Consider the following 20507-nt stretch of genomic DNA (forward strand, 5'->3'; position numbering starts at 1 on the left):
CTAGAGCCCAAATTAAACGTGTGTGTGTGTGTGTGTGTGTGTGTGTATATGTATAAAATCAGAATCTCAGAAGCCCTTTGGGCCCCATCCCATTTAATTTAGCAAGGTCACTGTACATAAGCTATGTACTCATATTTCCACACCCCAACCAAGGGTAATTATTATTCTTACTTTTAAGATGATAAGTTAGTTTAACCTACTATTAAAGTTCATATGAATGGAAAAATAAACCATGTACTATTTTGTATTTGTTGCATACAATTATATTCTGTAAATTTTCAGGGCTGTATATTAGTGATCCATTATTTGGCATTACTACCATTAAACTATCCATTAAGAGATGAGTATTTTGTTGTTTCCAGTTTATTATGAAAAATTTTGCTATGAACATACTTGTCTTTTAATTTTTTTTTTTTTTTTTTTTTGAGATGGAGTCTCGCTCAGTTGCCCAGGCTGGAGTGCAGGGGCGTGATCTTGGCTCACTGCAAGCTCTGCCTCCCGGGTTCACGCCATTCTCCTGCCTCAGCCTCCCGAGTAGCTGGGACTACAGGCGCCTGCCGCCACGCCCGGCTAATTTTTTGCATTTTTAGTAGAGACGGGGTTTCACCGTGTAAGCCAGGATGGTCTCGATTTCCTGACCTCGTGATCCGCCCGCCTCGGCCTCCCAAAGTGCTGGGATTACAGGTGTGAGCCACCGCGCCCGGCCATTAACTGTTTTCCAATATGCTTGTATCAATCTACATTTTAACAGTACCATATAGGAGTTCTGAACGCTCCCCAATCTTGCCAACATGTTGTATAATCAGTTTATTTCAGCCATGTTGGCGAGTATGTAACAGCATTGCTTTGTGGTATTAATTGGCATTTCCCTCATGAATCATAATATTGAACAGGTTTTACATAGGTGTATTGGCCTTCTGGATATGTTTTATAAATTGCCTATTTGAGACTTTTGTCCATTTGTCTATTAGGTTTTCTTCCTTTTAATAGTTCCTTCATATACTACATATATGAGTCCTTTTTTAGTCTTGCTCTTTTTCTTCTTTTAATGGTGACTTTTTTGGTTTAAACAGTTTTATTGAAATAAAATCTACATACTATTAAAATATATACATTGTAGTTCACAAATCAATGAGTTTTAGTAAATTTACACAGTTATGCCACTATCACTACAGTCCAGTTTCAGAACTCCTCTATCACCCCCAAAAAACTCCTTTCTGCCCATCTGCAGTCAATAACCACTTGAGTCACAGCCCCAGGGAACTACCAATCTGCTTCCTGCTGCTATAAACTATCTTTTAAAAAAATATAATCTTTTTTAGATGGCTTTTCCTCTTATTATAAAAGTAATATGTAGCTATTCTAGAAAACTTAATATACACATATATGTCCAGAGAATATCAGCTTGGGTTTAATTTGACTAATGACTAAATTCTTAGAGATATAAATTAAAAGCTGGTTAATTTCTTCAAACCAATCAGCCTTTTCCAAGGGAATTCACACTTTTACAAAAAAACAAGCTTAATGTATCCTACATCTTCCTTATACCCACAGTTAGAAAGACTCCTAGGAAGAGAAAAATTTAGTTTCCCCTACTTGAAGCAAAGAGTATGTTGACTGTTGATACAATGGCAGATATATTTCCTAGCAACCTGTGGATCCCTAGGCAGCTGAGTATGGAGAGGAGCAGCAGCTTTATCAGTAAGTTTTAGTAGCTATAACAAGCAACAACGTGTATGACCGATTATATTAGGAGAAAGCCACACAACTTCTTTTAAAAAACTACTAAGTAGAGACATAGTGCTATGAAGTGACCAGACTTTGACATACAGGTCCATGTATAAACACTGCACAGTTCTTTGCTTTATGATCAAGTTATAGCATCCCAGTCATAACTTAAGGCTTTACCTACTTTGAAAGTTTGGTGGTCAAAGGGACTGACTCATTAAAATCTAACATTAGCCTGCAGAAGACAAACTCTCAAGAGTGAATGTTTTAGAGTATAGTGAAGGTGGTAATTTACCAAAAGGCTGAAATAATACAGAAAATATACATTACAGTCTACCATATTGTTACTTATTTCTATTTATCAGTCTGAATTTTCTTTTTCCTTTTTTTATCGAGTATATTTTATGGTTCCATTTTAGTTCTGCTACTACCTTACTAACTGTTAACTCTTTTTTAAAGGATTTTTCTAGGATTTGCACCTTTATCACAGTCTACCTTCAAATAACACGATACCATGTTCTGTATAGTGTAAAAGCTTAACAACAGTATATTTCCACTTAGTACCACTTTACGTGTTTTGGGATACTTTTATTATACATTTTATTTCTACCCCACAATATACTATTATTTTTGTTTTCTATAGCCAATTATTTTAAAAAGAGAAAAGGATTTTTTTTTTCCTTCTTTCTTTCTTGAGACAGAGTCTTGCTCTGTTGCCTAGACTGGAGTGCAGTGGTGCAATCTCAGCTCACTGCAACCTCCACCTCCTGAGTTCAAGTGATTTTCATGTCCCAGTCTCCTGAGTAGCTGGGCTTACAGGCACACACCACCAAGCCCAGCTAATTTTTGTATTTTTAGTACAGACGGGGTTTCGCCATGTTGGCCAGGCTGGTCTTGAACTCCTGACCTTGGGTGATCCGCCCACCTCAGCCTCCCAAAGTGCTGGGATTACAGGTTTGAGCCACCACGTCTGTCCAAGAAAATGTGTTTTTAAAATATTAGCCTACATTTCTATCATTCTGGCACTATTCATGTTTTGTGTAAACTCAAATTTCCATGTGGTTTTCCCATCATTTTTCTTTCATATTTAACATTTCTGATATTATAGATCTGCTGGTAATAAATTATCTCAGCTTTTTTGGTCTGAAAATGTCTCTACTTAACCTTTCACCATGCATAGAATTCTAGGGTGACTTTTCTTCTCTTTTTGGTCTTTTAAAGATATCACTTTCTTGTCTCATGGCTTTGATAGTTTCTGATGATCTTCACTTTGTTACACAAAATGTCTCTTTTCTCCCTCTGGCTAAGTTTAAGATGCTCTCTTTTTAACTGGTTTTAGCAATTTGATATAATGTGCCTTGGTGTGTTTTTGTTTGCTCTGATTGTGGTTTACTGAGATTCTTTGATCTCTGCAGTTTTTTTTTTTTTCCCCATCAAATCAGAAAATATTTTGGTCATTATTTCTTCAAATATGTTTTTCTGTGCCCTCCTCCCTTTCCTCTCCTGAGATTCCAATTACACCTATGTTAGACTGCATCATATTGCTTCATAAGTTATTGCTATTTTCGTTTTTTTACATCTTTGTTGCTTTCTCTGGGCTTTAATAAACTATGACTTCAAATTTACTACTTCTGAACTAACAGATGTTAATCCAATTTAGTTTCTTTTTTATTGTCAAATATTACATATTTAATCTCTAAAAGTTTTATTTTAGTCTTTTTCATATCTTCATTTTTTTCTTTTTCATAAAACAAATGGCCCTTATTGGTTCCAACAGACAGTGAAAGAAAGGAGAGGACAGAACAACTCTATCTCCTGAGGAAGCATCCAGAGACTCTGTCATCACCTTCCAAAATAAAGAATCTATTTTGTTCTCATCATATTCATATTTTTTGTTATATCTTTGGGCATATTTAAAAGATACATTATAGCTAATTTGACATTCTTACTTACTATTTACATCGTCTTCATCATTTTAAAGTCTGTCTCTAAATACTGACTTCCCCCCCCCCTTGTTATGGGTTATTTTTTTCCTGACTCTTTCTCTGCCTTGTAATTTCTCATTGGATGTTAGACACTGTGTTTTACATTGTTGGATTTTGTTGTATTCCTTTAAAGAGTGACAAACATTCTTCTTAACATGTAGTTAAGTTACTTAGGATCAGTCTGATTCTTTTAAAACTTGATTTTTAGTTTTGTGAGAGCAGGGCCAGAGCAGTCTTTACATTAGGACTATGTTGGTCCCATTGCTAAAACAATGTCTTTCTGAGGATTCTACCTAATGCCTCATGTAATAAAAGGTCGTTTCACTCTGGCTGATGAGAACAGAACTACTCCTCTAATCCTGTATAAATACCAGAAATTGTTAGGTCTACAGGATTCAGGTGATTAGAATAATCATTCTTTCCCCGATCTCATGGAATTTTAACCCATATATGCAGAGATCGGTAGTCAGTCACAGAGACTCAAGGAGACCCCTCAGCAGTCTAGCTCTTTCTCTTCATACAATGTCCTTCTCCTCTTTACTCTGCCTCACAAATTCTAGTTGCCTCTACCTTTCTATCTCCATCTCTTCAGTTAGCAAGACCACTGGCATTTGTTTGGGTTTCTTCTTCCTGAGCTGTAGCAAATTATCTTTAGGTGTTAATCTGGGGCTTTCCTCATTTATTTCCCCTATTCTCACAGATTGGAACCCCGTAATGCTTACTGCCTAATATCTGAAAATATCTGACTCATAATATCTTTTGTCCAATTTCTGGTTGTTTATAGCAGAAGGGCAATTTCTGTATCAGTTAATCCTTTGTGAGTTCTATGATATCATTTTCATGAAAATAAGCATTCAAGGAAGGGCACAGAGTCAAAGACGGCTGGGTGCCATCCATTTTGATCACCTGCAATTTCCTCATCTGCTACTTGGTTTCCTCATCTTTATAATAAATATAATAGTAATTATCCTAGAACAATTGGAGAAAAACTTAGACAACACCTATTAGAAAATGCGTATGTGTAAATTTTTGGCAAAGGGCCTGGAAAACATACTATACATTGGTCATTATCTATGGATGGTAGACGACTTTCACTTGTTTTTGCTCATCTATATTTTCCAAATAATCAAAAATTAACTCATTACTTTTTTAATAACTTAATGGTCTATTAGAAATATTAAAGAGGACTCTTTTTCTAAAAATTAAATATAATTCATGAATATAAATTAAGAATATGTAAATTTGGAAGGATTTTAAGAGACACAATAGGATTGTGATTATAACTAAGTTTTTATTGTACTAGCTATATGGTATTCTTCAAATTAAAGAATGATTTCGGTATACATGGCATCTGTAAAAGATCCAAGGTAACAAAACAAAGGACACTTAACAGCTTAATAATTCTACCTTTCATAATCGTGAGATTAATGTTCCCTTTTCAGACATTGAGCTCACCAAATTACCTTTTGATCAGAATTTGGCTTCCCATGTGGATTTGCTAATCAGGGAGAAATATGCTAATAAACTAACCATTGTATTAAGTCTGCTTATGACTCATATTTATGTTGTATATTAATAAACATATCACTCAACATGATTTTTTTTCTATAACCCATTAATCTTTGCATTTCTAATCTACAAAGTCTGGATTGTGAGGACAGCAGCAAGGTAAAGACAGACGTCCCTAAGCACTATCTTCTCATTCTTCCCAACCAAATGCCATTAACCCATATGATTATTAAGAAGGATTTTTAAAATTCATAGCAGTGATTTCATTATACTCAATTCCCTTTCCTTTAAGCTTATTTGCACATATGAGTTATACGGCTCCTTGATTTTGCTTTTTTTCTTTTCTTTTTTTTTTTTTTTTAAAGAGAAAGCATGTGACCAAACAGCCTTCACAGATTCAAATTTTCCTTTAGGCCTATGGTGAGAATTATCTAAAATAAAATGACATTTCTAGCCCACAATTTGAAGAACTGTGCCTATAAATCACATAATGATACATTAGTAGATAATTTATGTTCAAACATCCTAGCTGTAAAAGAAGCATTTTAAAAAGTGTTAACATATACAGATACATCTATCACAAATAAGGAAATTTTTATTCAACAGTGAGCATTGCTTCTGTGATATAAACATGAAATAGAGTAAAATTATGCAAAGCATTGTTATCTACCAGATATTTTGCTTATTTTCATAAATACCTACCAAATGAAAAGATCTTAGGAGATAGATGATTTGAGAAGAATGCAAGAGGCAATTTAAAAAGGAATCTGAAAACAATTATTCTGGAAGAAATTTGGTTAACTATGATCATATTTATTCCTAAAAGCCCCCCAAAAAAGAACTGGATTTCTATGTAGACAAAAGTAAAATAAATACACAGAAAAAAGCCCTTCAGCCTCATTTAGTTAACTATCAATGGTAGCAGCATGAGGTTTAAGCAGGGAAAAAAAAACATACATCATTAGGCTAACAGTGACATTATCTAAGCAGCAGGGTTTAAAGGCAGATTTGTTTATAACATCAATTTTCTGCTTTCTCCTCACAATGAAAATAACAAATATTGAGATAGCCATTATCCAGACATATGTGGATGAAAAACAAAGGCATCTGACTTTTTTTTTTCATCTTTGGTTCTTCTTTCCAAAATGATCAGTAATATATGGCTTTTTAGTCACATAAATTAAAATCCTATTCGAGTAATCTGCAGATCACTTTAACCTTTCAATGACAATCTGAAAGATACAGATTCTTATTTGTTTTAAGCAAAACAGGAAATAACCTGAAACTGGGCACTGATGCTGGGAGGTTTTTTCTTCTTGTGTAAATGAAGAAGAGACTTGGTAATGCGATCTTGTAGTGTCAGTCTTGTCAGGTGCTTTAAAGAATTTACTTCTAGCAAGTGCTGAAAGAAGAGAAAAAATAAATTGCTCACATATATTAATCTAACAATAAGCCAAAATTCTCAGCCAGTTTTCATCAGTTCCTATCTATATGATCATTTCCCATCTTAAATGACTGTGATGAATATGAAAGACTGATATCCAACATTCATTCTATTCTCTAAAAAGAAAAGTACACTTCACAAACTCTCTTGCATAGAGTTCTGGATATCGTTTAAGTTTACCAGTAAAAGGCCCACATGTGAAACTGGGAAGGTGTAACTGAGGAAGAGGCTCTGGCTACTAGTTCTGCTTCTGCTAGCAAAAATGCACATACTTTATGTACCTTTTTTCTGTAGTTCCAGCCTCCAGACACTAGTTTTGTGAATGCTCAGAGGCAGAGTGCAGAACATTTGTGTTGTCATCACAACTATACTAAATGCAGCTTAGCTCTGGAGCAAATAGTTGTAGTTGTTTCTGCCAGATGGCTAAATTACACCACAGGCAGTATATACCTGCAAGTAGCAGCTGCACTGACAGCTTCCTGATTTCCTAGCTTTCTAATTACATCTAGCGACATTCCTGCAAATGTTATTTTAACCTGTGACTTCTAATGATTTTGTAAGTGTCTACTTAATTCCCTTTCTACTTAAAAATATCTACTGTAATTATTGTTATCTCAAACTGAATCCTGACTCACAGAGACAACAACTAAATACCAGGGCGACAGTCGGTGTGCCAGGGACATACACAAAAACAAAGCATAGGCTGGGCACGGTGGCTCATGCCTGCAAACCCAGCACTTTGGGAGACTGAGGTGGGCGGATCATGAGGTCAAGAGTTCGAGACCAGCCTAACATAGTGAAACCCCATCTCTACTAAAAATAGAAAAATTAGGCAGGCATGGTGGCGTGTGTCCCAGTTACTCGGGAGGCTGAGGTAGGAGAACTGCTTGAACCCGGGAGGCAGAGGTGGCAGCGAACCAAGATCACACTACTGCACACCAGCCAGAGCGACAATGAGAGACTCCGTCAAAAAAACAAAAAACAAAACAAAAAAACAAAGCATAGTCCCTATTAAGCCTCATCATGATGTACTATACTATAAATTAGGAAAATAGGAGTTAGACATGAAGCAACTAAAGTATACAAAGTAAAGATAGTTAAACCACACAATATTTATCGTAGTGAGTTTGTAAATGGAAAGAATGTATCTATACAGATGTAAACTATATGTTATTTAAAAAGTAGTATAAAGTCAATGTATGAGAAACACAAGATTGTGTTAAAAACATGACAAATTTTCAAGTCTAAAGGTATTTATTTCGACAATACAAACATTAAAAAAACAAAACCATGCAAACTGAAAGAAGTACAACACACATGTAAACAACCTGAATTAAGGAAATGTTATTTCCTACAAATGAAAAGGTTTATTATCTGTATGTAAAAAAAACTTGTAAAAATTCTTAAATAGATATCACAATAAAAAAAAGGGCAGATGATCTGATGAGGCAATTCTCAAAGTACAAATGGCAAGTAACAAAATCACAATCCATTCAATCTCACCTGTATTGAAGGAAAATGTCATTTCTTTTAAAAAAGGTTTTCTGCATCAGTTTGGCAAATACAAGAAAGACTGACAAGAGTCAGTATTCATGAGGTGGTGGGGAAACATACACTATATACCCACTGTTCTTAGGAATGTAAATTATTATAACTTTCCTGATGAGAAATTTCCAATCTAGATATTTATTCTAAGGAGTTATCAAAAAAGATCTATGTTTTTTATAATAATATACTTCAAAAATAGTGAAAAATTATAGAGATACACAATTATATAGAATTATTTATATAAAGTATGCTTCATTTACACAACTGAATACTCAGCAGCTGATAAAGTTACTGTAAATCTATATTTCCTGACATGGGAAAATATTTGCAAACACTATTGATCAAAAAAAAAAAAGCCATGTAAAACAACATACATGTAAAAAGGGTATTTGTGCTAAATATTAGACAGTTTTGTTTTACTTTTATTAGCACTTTTGAATTATCACAACTTCACTGTATGTATACTCATGAAAAATAATTTTTCATACTAGTCAAGAATTAATTAGAAGAATTCATAGGTTACCCTTATGTAAAAACAAATTAGCATTGAAGCCTAAAATAATTCCCCCACTTCCACTTTTAAGATATTATTGAGAAAAAGACCTTGGAAATAAAGTTTGAGTTTAAATTGTTTTTCACTATGAAAAAAACACCAGAGGGACTATGTAAAATAAAATAACTACTAAAAAATCTTTGCTGTCAGGTACATTGTAAAAGTTTGTAAAACCAAACATGACATTCATTTCTGCCTCAGAGTCATTCCAATTTTTTTCATTTGCTTGGAATACTCTATTGCCAGGCCTTCACAAGACTTGGTTCTACTTGGCACTGAATTTGTACTTTAAATGTAACTTTCTCAGAAAGTTCTTGCTTAAATACTGAAAAAAATAGCCCACTTCTATGTCAATTACATGTCACTTAATTTTCAACACTGCATATAATATCATCTAAATTATTTTTTCATTTATTTGTTAATTTGTATATTGTCTTCTTCTTCTCTAAAAAATAACCTCCTGGAGTGCCAGCCACTGTGGTTCAGGCCTGTAATCCCAGCACAGTCAAGGCAGGCAGATCACCTGAGCTCAGGAGTTGCAGACCAGCCTGGGCAACATGGCAAGGTCTCTTCCCTACTTAAAGTACAAAAATTAGCCAGGTGGTGGCGAGTGCCTGCGGTCCTAGCTATTCGGGAGGTGGAGATATGGGAGGATTGCTTGAGCTCAGGGCCAGAGGCTGCAGTGAACCGGGATTGCGCCACTGCACTCCAGCCTGGGTGACAGAGCGAGACACTGTCTCAAAAAATAAAAAATAAATAAAAGATAACCTCCCAGAGAATTCTGACTGTACCGTTCATCCCTGTACCCTCAATTTCTAAAATAGTGTCTGGTTCAGAGTAGGATTCAATAAATATTAGTTTGAATAAATTAAATACCTAGTAACTGGCCAGGTGTGGTGGCTCACGCCTGTAATCCCAGGCGTGAGGAGGCCGAGGACAGTGGATCACCTGAGGTCAGGAGTTTGGGACCAGCCTGGCCAACATGGCGAAACATCATCTCTACTAAAAATATAAAAATTAGCCAGGCATGGTGACAGGCGCCTGTAATCCCAGCTACTTGGGAGGCTGAGACAGGAGAATCGCTTGAACCTGGGAGGCAGAGGTAGAAGGGAGCTGAGATCGCACTACTGCACTCCAGCCAGGGCGACAGAATGAAAATCCATCTCAAAAAAAAAAAAAAAAAAAAGCTAGCAACTAACGAACTTTGAGCAATGCTTTCCCTATCAAGTGGAGATAAGACTTCTTCCTATATACCTAACAATAACCTGGTCAATCAACAAATGTTCAGAGTCATTACTAAAGGTCAGGCTCTGTTGTAAGTGCTAGGGATACATTGCATTCAAGTTCAGGCTATTGGGACATTAAAAAATAATTCGATCGTGCATAAGGTTTATGAAAAAAGATAAAATATGACCATAAATCTAGAGGTAAAGGGATACAGAGTTATTTCCTTTCTTAGGGCTTCAGTTCCTTGTCTACTTCTTTCCTTTCTTAATTCCATCATTATGGTTGAGTTTATTAAGCTTAGTTAACCAGTTTATTATTTTTTTCAACAATTATCTACACTTGCTGTGCAAGGTGCTGTAGACAACAAGATTAATAAGATATTGCTTGATTATAGTCTAAATGCTTGAGTCTCCCAAAATTCATATATTGAAACCTAATCCTGGTGTGACAGTACTAGGAGGCAAAGGAGAGGGGCCCTTGGGAAGTAGCTGGGTAGTGGTATTAGTACCTTGATAGAAGAGGCCCAAAAGAGCTGCCATGTTAAAACACATAGAAGGTATCATTCCATGAGGAATGGACCATCACTAGACATCAACTCTGAAAACTTGATTTTGAACTTCCCTGCCTCTTGCGCTGTAATATATTTCTTTCGTTTATAAATTAACCAATCTAAAACATTTTATCATAGCAGCCCAAACAAACTAAGGTATTTCTCATGTTATTAAAAAGGACTAAAATGGGTAATAAAATTAACTTCAAGGCTGGGCACAGTGGCTCGCACCTGTAATCCCAGCACTTTGGAAGGCCAAGGCAAGCAGATCACTTGAGGCCAGGAGTTGGAGACCAGTGAGGTCAATATGGCAAAACTCTGTTTCTAGTTAAAAAAAAAAAAAAAAAAAAATAGCCAGGCATGGTGGTGCATGCCTGTAATCCCAGCTACTTGGGTGGCTGGGGCACAAGAACTGCTTGAACCCAAGAGGCAGAGGTGGCAGTCAGTCAAGATCGTGCCACTCCAGCCTAGGTGACAGAGTGAGACTTTGTCTCAAACAAATAATAAATTCAAGATTGGAGCCTAAGTGACTATAAAAATGTACTAGGGGAGCGACACAGTAAAATTACCTTGAGCATGAATTTTGAGACAAGGAAGATATCAAAGTACAAATGTACAACTGGGCTATGCAGCTGTCACTAAAAGAATGTAATTACAAAAATAGGTGATGTTAGAAAAGTAGATCTAATACAAGCGACAGTTTCAAGTTATGAGGGAATAAATTCTAACAAGAAAAATGGGAAAGTACTACCAAAACAGAGCTATCATCTTGTGGAAGGATGAACTTGAGCTCATGAAAACAGCTTCTGCATTTCAAGTGGATGCTTGTCTGATTCAAACTAGGCTAACTTGTTATCCAAAAGTGAACAGCTGTGTGTCATCTCAGAGACAAAGTTGTACAAACTAAGTGCTGACTGTGGCTCCTGTCAACAGGTTTGATGGAAAGGCTCCCTGTAATAACAAGGATCTCAGATTGTTTTCACTTATCCTGCAAAAGCCAACCTAGATGTCATCCCTTCCACCCACTACTTCCACCCATCCACACTCCATCCCTACCTAACTCATCCCTACTTCTTAAATAGAGAACTTAGTCTGGGATGAAATTAGTGAGTTGAGGATATTTGGTCTCCTACCACATACTCAAAAAATTCCTCAGGATAGGGATATATCTTATCTAGCATAGACTGTGTAAACAGAAGATATTTTAAATAAAAAGTTAAAATGAATTAAAAGTAGTAAGAAGTTTAAAACATATATATTCAATAAGTAAAAAGGTCAAAAAGTTAGTATGAGTCTAAATTCCTTTCCCTCAATGATCTTTTTTCCAATAGCTTTTCTGAAACAAAATAAGCTGCACGTATTTAATGTATACAAATTATGACATATTTATATAGCTATGGAGCCATCACCACAATCAAGATAATGAACATATCTATAGCCCCTAACGCTTTCTTTGTTCCTTCTCCCACTTTGCAACTCCTCTCTTTTCCCTAAACACTGCATGCTGCTTCCTGGAAATCTTTTTGTTTTTTGAGAGTGGAGTCTCACTCTGTCGCCCAGGCTGTAGTGCAGTGGCGCAAACTTGGTCACTGCAACCTCTGTTTCCCGGGTTCAAGCAACTCAGCCTCCTGAGTAGTTGGGACTACAGGCACTCGCCACTATGCCCAGGTAATTTTCTGTATTTTTAGTAGAGACGGGGTTTCACCGTGTTGCCCAGGCTGGTCTTGAACTCCTGAGCTCAGGCAAATCCGCCCACCTTGGCCTCCCAAAGTGCTGACGTCCTCCCAATATTACGGACGTCAACCACCGCACCTGGCATCTGGCAATCTTTAATCTACTTTAGGTCACTGTATATTTTTGGTTTTTCATCTTTTTTAAAATGACAAATAATAATTTTATATATTTATGGGGCACAATGTGATACTATGATACATGCATACATTGAGTAGTGATTAAATCAGGCTAAATAAAATATCTCACATACTTATTTCTTTGTGGTGAGATCACCTGAAATTTACTTGTACAGCAACTTTGAAATATATAATACATTATTATGAACCATATTCAACCTGCAACGCAAAAGATCACTAGAACCTGTCTACCTGAAACATTATCCTTTGACCAGTGTTGTTGCTTTCCCATCCCACTTCTACACCCCAAAGCTTTGGGAACCATAACTCTACTATATACTGCTATGAGTTTGTCTTTTTGTTCTTGTTATGGTTAAAAGAAACTTTTTATTTAAAAACAATATGACATTTTAATTCTAATTAGCATTCATTAAGTAGCCAGTTTTTAATTCCTGGGGAACAAATATGTATAAATATCAAGCACTATATAATTGATAATTACTAATGTACTTAACATTAGATAATTAAGTTAGTGTCTTCCTCCTTTCCAATTTGTATGCCCTTTATTTCTTTCTCTTGCTTACTTGCTCTGGCTAGGACTTCCAGTATTATGTTGAATAGAGAAAGTGGTGAAAGTGGGAATCCTTGTCTTATTCTGGATCACAGAAGAAAAGCTTTCCATTTTTCCTTGTTTACTATGTTCTCTGTGAGTCTGTTGTGTGGTCTTTACTGTGTTGAGGTACATTCATTCTGTCTATATCATGAGAGTTTTTATCATGAATGAGTGTTGAATTGTCAGATGCTTTATCTGTTTCTATTGAAATAACTGTATAATTTTTCCCTTAATTCTGTTAATGTAATGTATCACATTAATTGATTTGCATATGTTAAACCATTCTTGCATCCCTGGGATGAATCCCATTTAGTCATGATAAATTATCTTTTTAATGTGCTTTTGAATTTGGTTTCTTAATTCCATGAGGATTTATGCATCCATGTTCAATCAGAGACATTGTCCTATAATTTCCTTTTTTGTTGTGTTCTTGTCTGGTTTTCTTATCAAGTGCTTGAAAATAAGTTGGGAAGAATTCTCTCCTCTCCATTTTTCTGAAATAATTTTAAAAGGACTGAGATTCACTCTTCTTCAAATGTTTGGTAGAACTGAGCAGTGAAGCTGTCAGGTACTAGACTTTTCTTTGATGGGAAACTTTATTACTGATTTGAACTCATAGTCGTTACCAGTTTCGTCAGATTTTCTATTTCTTCATGATTCAATTTTGGTAGATTGTATGTGACTAGGAATTTACCAATTTCTTCTAGGTTTTCCAAATAGTTGCCTTATAGTTGTTAGTAACAGGCTCTTATGATCCCTTATATTTCTGTAATATCAGTCATAATGTCACCTTTTCACATCTCTCAATTTGAATCTTCCCCTTTTAAAATTTTGTCTAGCTAGAAATTTGTCAATTTTTATCGTTTCAAAACACTAACTCGTAATTAATGTTTTATATTTTTTAAGTCTCTATTTCACTTATTTCTGCTATGAGCTTTATCATTTATTTTCTTCTATTAACTTAAGGTTTATTTTGTTCTCATTTTTCCTAGTTCCTTGAGGAATAATGTTATTAGTGGTTTACTGGAGATCTTTCTCATTTACTGACGTAGACAATTATTGCTATAAACTTCCCCATTAGAACTGCTTTTGTTGTAGACCACAGGTTTTGGTACATTGCATTTGCATTCTCATTTGTTTACATTTTTCAAAATTTCCTTTTTAGTATCTCCTTTGACTCATTTGTAGTTCAGAAGCATGTTGTTCAAAAACTATTTGTATATAGTTTCTAAAAAACCTTCTATTACTGATTTCTAGTTTAATCCCTTATGGTCACAAAAGATACTCCCCAATTTGAAATTTCTTTTATTATTATTATTATTATTGTTATTATTTTGAGACAGAGTCTCACTCTGTCACCCAGGCTGGATCCCAGTGGTGTGATCACGGCTCACTGCAAGCTCCACCTCCCGGGTCATGCCATTCTCCTGCCTCAGCCTCCTGAGTAGCTGGGAATACAGGCGCCTGCCACCACGTCTGGCTAATTTTTTTGTATTTTTAGTAGAGACAGGGTTTCACCGTGTTAGCCAGGATGGTCTCGATCTCCTGACCTCGTGATCTGCCCGCCTCAGCCTCCCAAAGTGCTGGGATTACAGGTGTGAGCCACTGCGCCCGGCTCCCAATTTGAAATTTTTTAACTTACTGAGACTTGTTTTGTGGCCCAACACATGATATATCTTGAAGACAGTTTCATGTGCTAATGAAAAAAATGTTGGCCAGGCATGGTGACTCATGCCTGTAATCCCAGCACTTTGGGAGGCCAAGGTGGGTGGATCACCTGAGGTCAGGAATTCGTGACCAGCCTGACCAACATGGTGAAACCCCGTTTCTACTAAATACAAAAAATTAGCCAGGCGTGGTGACACATGCCTGTAATCCCAGCTACTTGGGAGGCTGAGGCAGGAGAATCGCTTGAACTTGGGAGGTGGAGATTGCAGGGAGCCAAGATCATGTCACTGCACTCCAGTCTGGGTGACAAGAGCGAAACTCAGTCTCCAAAAAAAATGTGTATTCTACAACTGCTGGGCAGAATGTTTTATAAATGTCTGTTAGGTTCATTTATCTAGAGTGCAGTTTAACTATCATTCTTCACTGATTTTCTGTCTGGCTGTTCTATCCATTGCTGAAAGTGGAGTGTTGATGTCTCCTATAATTACAGTATTGCTATCTCTCTCTCCCTTTAGGGTTAATAATATTTCCTCCACATATTTGTGGGTGCTTGGGTGTTGGTTGCATATGTATTTACAATTGTTATAGCCTCTTGTTGAATTGACCCCTTTATCATTATATAATGGCCTGCTTGTCTCATTTTACAGTTTTTGATTTGAAGTCTATTTTATCTGACATAACTACAGCTACTCACGCTCTCTTTTGGTTTCTTTTGTGTATAATATCATTTCCCATTCCTTCACTTTCATTCTATGAGTCTTTACAGGTAAAGTGATTTTTTTGAATGCATCATATAGTTGGGTCTTGTTTATTTATTCATTCCACTAGTCTGTATCTTTTAATTGGAGAATTTAATGCATTTACATTCAAGGTCATTATTGATAGGTGAGGACTTACTCCTGCCATTTTGTTAATTGTATTCTAGTTGTTTTGTGTATATATATATATTTACCTTTCTTCCTCTCTTACTATTTATCTGTCTGCTTTGGTGGTTTTCTGGAGTGTTAAGCTTTAATTCTTTTCTCTTTCTTATTTATGTATCTGCTGTCGTTTTGTTCTTTCAGGTTACTATGGGGCTTACATTTTAAAATCTTATATTTATAATGGACTATTTTAAACAGATAATAACTTTGCATACAAATACGCTAGACTTTTATCCCCATCCCTCCACAATTTATAACTTGCTGCCTTAATTTACATCTTTTTAAAATAATGTGTTACTCAACATCTAATTGAGCTATAGACATCACTGACCATTTTGAGTTATAACCTTCATACTAGATATTTAAAAGACTATATGCCACCATTACATTAATAATATATTCTGAGTTTGAAAGTGAAATTGCCTCTACTGGTTCTAAATTTGATTCTGAATTTACTTCTACCAGTGAGTTTTATTCTTTTGCATATTTTTATCTGGTAGTTATCTTATCATATTTCTTGGGTCCCTGTATTGACCTGTGCCATTTGGTGAAACAGTTGCCTCTTCCAATTTTATCGGGTAACTTTCATAGAAGACATTTTCCTGTAGATGGATCCTAGGGTGGTAATTGGGTAGGGTGCTTTGGCTTTGGTTCTAGGTAAGTGCAGCAGTGTAGTCTCTGTGTAATTTCTTTAGCTGTAGTCAACATCCGATGTTACTGTCTCAGTGACTTAGGCTATGGGTGTTTACAAAGTTGGTGTGCTATTCCAGTACTATGTTGGTGCCACCAAGCAAGCCAGTCCTCTGGTCCTGGGGGGCATGAACAAGGCATGAGTGACAGTTCCAAGCCATGCACGTGGTATATGCCTGTAATCCCAGCAATTTGGGAGGCTGAGGCTGGAGGATCACTTGAACCGAGGAGTTCAAGTCCAGTCTGGGCAACATAATGAGACCCTGCATATTTTTGTTTGTTTGTTTTAAAGTGCAGAGGGCCAGACACAGTGGTTCATGCCTTTAACCCCAGCACTTTGGGAGGCCAAGGCAGAAAAACTGCTTGAGGTCAGAAGTTCGAGACAAGCCTAGGCAACATAGTGAGATCTTGTCTACCAAAAATAGAAAAATTAGCTGGGCATGGTGGTGCATGCCTGTATTTCCAGCTACTTGGGAGGCTAAGGCAGGAGAACTGATTGAGCTTGGGAGGTAGACACTGCAGTGAGCTAAGATCGCACCACTGTACTCCAGCCTGGGTGACAGTGTGGCTGTGGGTAAAGCCACCACGCAAGCAATCTTGATGCCAAGGGTTTATGTACGAAGCATGGTTATTCAAGCAAATGAAAAGGCAGTGTCACCAGGAGCAGAGCAGAACTACCAGACAGCCTGGCCCTCAGACCCTGCAGGGTACACATACAAAGCGTGGTGGTTCTGTAGGTTGCATCATCGGATACACACCAGTCCATTGGCTCTGGACGGCGCACATAAAAAGCACCAGTTCAGCCAGTTGTAGGGACAGTGTCATCAGGGGTGGGGATGCTGGGTGGGCTGGTCCTCAGGACCTGTGGTAAGAGTACAAATCCATTCGTCATGGGGGTGGTGCTGGCAAGAGTGGGGCAACCAAGTGGGCCCATCCTCAGGCCCTCAGGGAGGGCACAAATCTGATTATCACAGGAGCTGCATTGTCAGGGGTGGGGCTGCTGAGCAGGCTGATCCTCAGGCCCTAAGACCTTTCTTTGGCAAAATGTCTATTTAAGTCTTTTGCCCATTTTTAAATCAAATTATTTGCTTTTTTGCTATTAAGTTGTTTGGACTCCTTATATATTCTGGACATGAACCCACTGACAGATGCATAGTCTGCAAATATTTTCTCCCATTTACAGTTTGTCTTATCATTCTGTTGATTAGTTCCTTTGCTGTGCAGAAGCTTTCGAGTTTGATGCATTTGTCTATTACTGCTTTTGTTATCTGTGTTTTGGGGGTCAGAGTCAAGAAATCAATGTCCAAAACAGTGTCATAGAGTTTTCCCCCTATGTTTTATTCTACAGTTGTCCCTCAGTATCCATGGGGATTGGTTCCAGAACCACGCTGAGAAAACAAAATCTGTACATACTCAAGTCCGATGGCCGGCCCTGCAGAACCCATAGCTACAAAAAGTTGGTCCTCCATAAGGGTGGATCTTGTATCTCACAAATACCATATTTTTGATCCACATTTGGTTGCAGATGTAGATCCCACTGATATGTATGACTGTATTTATGTTTTAAAACCCATGTGTAAGTGGACCTCACAGTTCAAATCTGCATTCAAGTTTAACAGTTTCAGGTCTTATATTTAAGTCTTTAACCCACTTGAGTTGGATTTTTTACATGGGGTGAGATATGGTTCCAATTCCATTCTTCTACATGTGAATATCCAGTTTTCCCAACATCATTTATTGAAGAGACTGTACTTTACTCATTGTGTATACTTGGCACCTTTGTTTAAAGTCAACGGACCATAAATGTACGGGTTTACTTCTGAGCTTTTAATACTTTTCCATTGGTTAATGTATATTTTCTTCTGCCAGCTCCATGCTGTTTTGATAATAATATCTTTCTAATATATTTTTAAATCGGGTAGTGTAGCTTTGTTCTTTTTGTTCAAGATTGCTTTGGCTATTTGGGGTCTTTTGTATATTCATACGAATTTCAGGATTTTTTTTTATTTCTGTGAAAAATGAAAATGGAATGTGATAGGGATTGCACTGAATCAGTGAATCACTTTGGGCAATATGGAGATTTTAACAATATTAATTTTTCCAATCCACTAACACAGGACATCATTTGTTTATTTGCGTTGTCATTGATTTCATCAATGTTTTATGATTTTTTGTATACAAATTTTTAACATCTTTGGTTAAGTTTACTATAAAATAGTTTATATTTTTTGATGCTATTGTAAATGGGATGGTTTCCTTAATTTCTTTTTCAGATAGTTCATTTTTAGTTTATAAAATGCTACTGATTTTTAGGCTGGGTGCAGTGGCACATGACTATAACTCTAGTACTTTAGGAGGCCAAAGCAGGAAAATCATCTGAGGCTAAGACTTCAAGACCAGCCTGGGCAACACAGAGAAAGAAGACTCTACCAAAAAAAAAAAAAAAAAAAAAATTTAATAGCCAGATGTGGTAGTGTGCACCTGCAGTCCTAGCTACTGAGGAGGCCGAGGTGGAAGGATTGCTTGAACGCATGAGTTCAAGGTACAGTGAGCTATGATCATGCCCCTGCACTTCAGCCTGAGTGGCAGAGTGATATCCTGTCTCTATTTAAAAAAAAAAAAAAAAAAAAGCAAGAAACACTGCTGATTTTTGTATGTTGACTTTGTATCCTGAAACATTACTGAAGCACATTCCAGAATTTATGTATCAGTTCTAACAGCTTTTTAGTGGGGTCTTGAGGATTTTCTATACAACGTTATGCTGTTGACAACCACAATATCACTTCTTCCTTTTAAATCTGTATGCTTTTTATTTCTTTTTATTATCTAATTTCTGTGGCTAACAATTCCAGTAATACACTGAATTGAAGTGTAACAGAAGCAGTGACAGTGGGCATCCTTTTCTTGTTCCTGATCCTAACAGAAAAGCTTTCAACTTTTCACCAATGAGTATAATGGCAGCTGTGGGCTTGTCACATATTGACTAATTATATTGAGGAACAGTCCTTCTACATCTAATTTGTTGAGCTTTTATCATGAAAGGCTGAATTTTGTCAAATTCTTTATCTGCATGTGTTGAGATGATAGTATGGTTTTTGCTATTCATTGTGTTAATATGGTAAATCACATTTCTTGATTTGCATATGTTGAACCATTCTTGTATCCCAAGAATAAATCCCAACTGATCATGGTAAATGATCCTTTCAAATGTTGTATTGAATATGGTGTAATGGCATTTTGATGAGGATATCTGCACTATTCACAGTAGTCTTTGCTACTGTGAATGAACGTACAGGTGCATGTGTCTTTTTGGTAGAACAATTTATTTTCCTTTGGGCATGCACCCAGTCATGGGACTGCTGGGTTGAATGGGAGTTCAACTCTTAGTTCTTTGCGAAATCTCCAAACTTCTCCATAGTAGCTGAACTAATTTTCTTGTAGTATTTTCGTATCGCTTTGCTATCAGGGTAATGCTGGCCTTGTAAAATGAGTTTCAGGTATTCTCTCCAGTTCAATTTTTTGAAAGAGTTTGAGAAAGACTAGTACTCATTTTTCTTTAAATATTTGGTAGTGTTGCATCGTGAAACTATCTGGTCCTAGACTATTCTTTTATGAAAGAATTTTTATTACTGGCCAGGCATGGTGGCTCACGCCTGTAATCTCCTGAAGAATGTCCTATGTGCGCTTCAGATGAATTTGTATTCTGCTGCTGTTGATTGAAATGTTCTGTATATGTCTATTAAATGCATTTGGTCCAATGTTTTCTTCAAATCCACTGTTTCCTTATTGATTTTTGGTGTGGATGGTCTGTTCATTGTTGAAAGTGGGGTACTGAAATCCCCTAGGATTACTGTATTGTAGTTTATCTCTCTCTTCAGAAGTCTCCATGTTTGCTTTATACATTTAGATGCTACAATGTTGGGTGCACATATATTTAAAATTGTTACATCCTTTTGATGACCAGACCCCTTTTTATCATTATATATTGACCTTCTTTATCTCATCTACAGTTTTTGACTTTATTTTGTCTGTTATAAGGATAGTGCTGCTGTCTCTTCAGGTTTTATTTGCATGGGCTATTTTTTCCCATCCCTTAATGTTCATTCTCTGTACACTGTTAAAGCTAAAGTGAGTCTCTTGCAGGTAGCATATAGATGAGTCTCTCTTCTTTTAAGGCATTCAGGCACTCTGTGTCTTTTAATTGGAGAATTTAATCCAT

The 20507-nt window shown here is 36.5% G+C and overlaps 1 protein-coding gene and 1 long non-coding RNA gene across 32 annotated transcripts in view; both read right to left on the reverse strand.

The window, feature by feature from the left end:
• Positions 1-20507, reverse strand: part of MYO9A (myosin IXA) — a 306752-nt gene that overhangs the window by 97769 nt on the left and 188476 nt on the right. For all 31 annotated transcript variants that reach the window (XM_077939666.1, XM_077939675.1, XM_077939671.1 and 28 more), the window contains one exon: positions 6502-6624. In XM_077939666.1, coding sequence (XP_077795792.1) covers positions 6502-6624 — 123 coding nt within the window. The remainder of the gene's footprint in view (positions 1-6501; positions 6625-20507) is intronic.
• On the reverse strand, positions 15694-18918 carry LOC144329954 (uncharacterized). The gene is made up of 2 exons (XR_013395707.1): positions 16759-18918; positions 15694-16623 (listed from the first exon to the last, which is right to left on the reverse strand). It is a non-coding gene; the product is annotated as an uncharacterized LOC144329954 (long non-coding RNA).

Source organism: Macaca mulatta, chromosome 7, assembly GCF_049350105.2.
Source record: "Macaca mulatta isolate MMU2019108-1 chromosome 7, T2T-MMU8v2.0, whole genome shotgun sequence".
Taxonomy (NCBI): Eukaryota; Metazoa; Chordata; class Mammalia; order Primates; family Cercopithecidae; genus Macaca; species Macaca mulatta.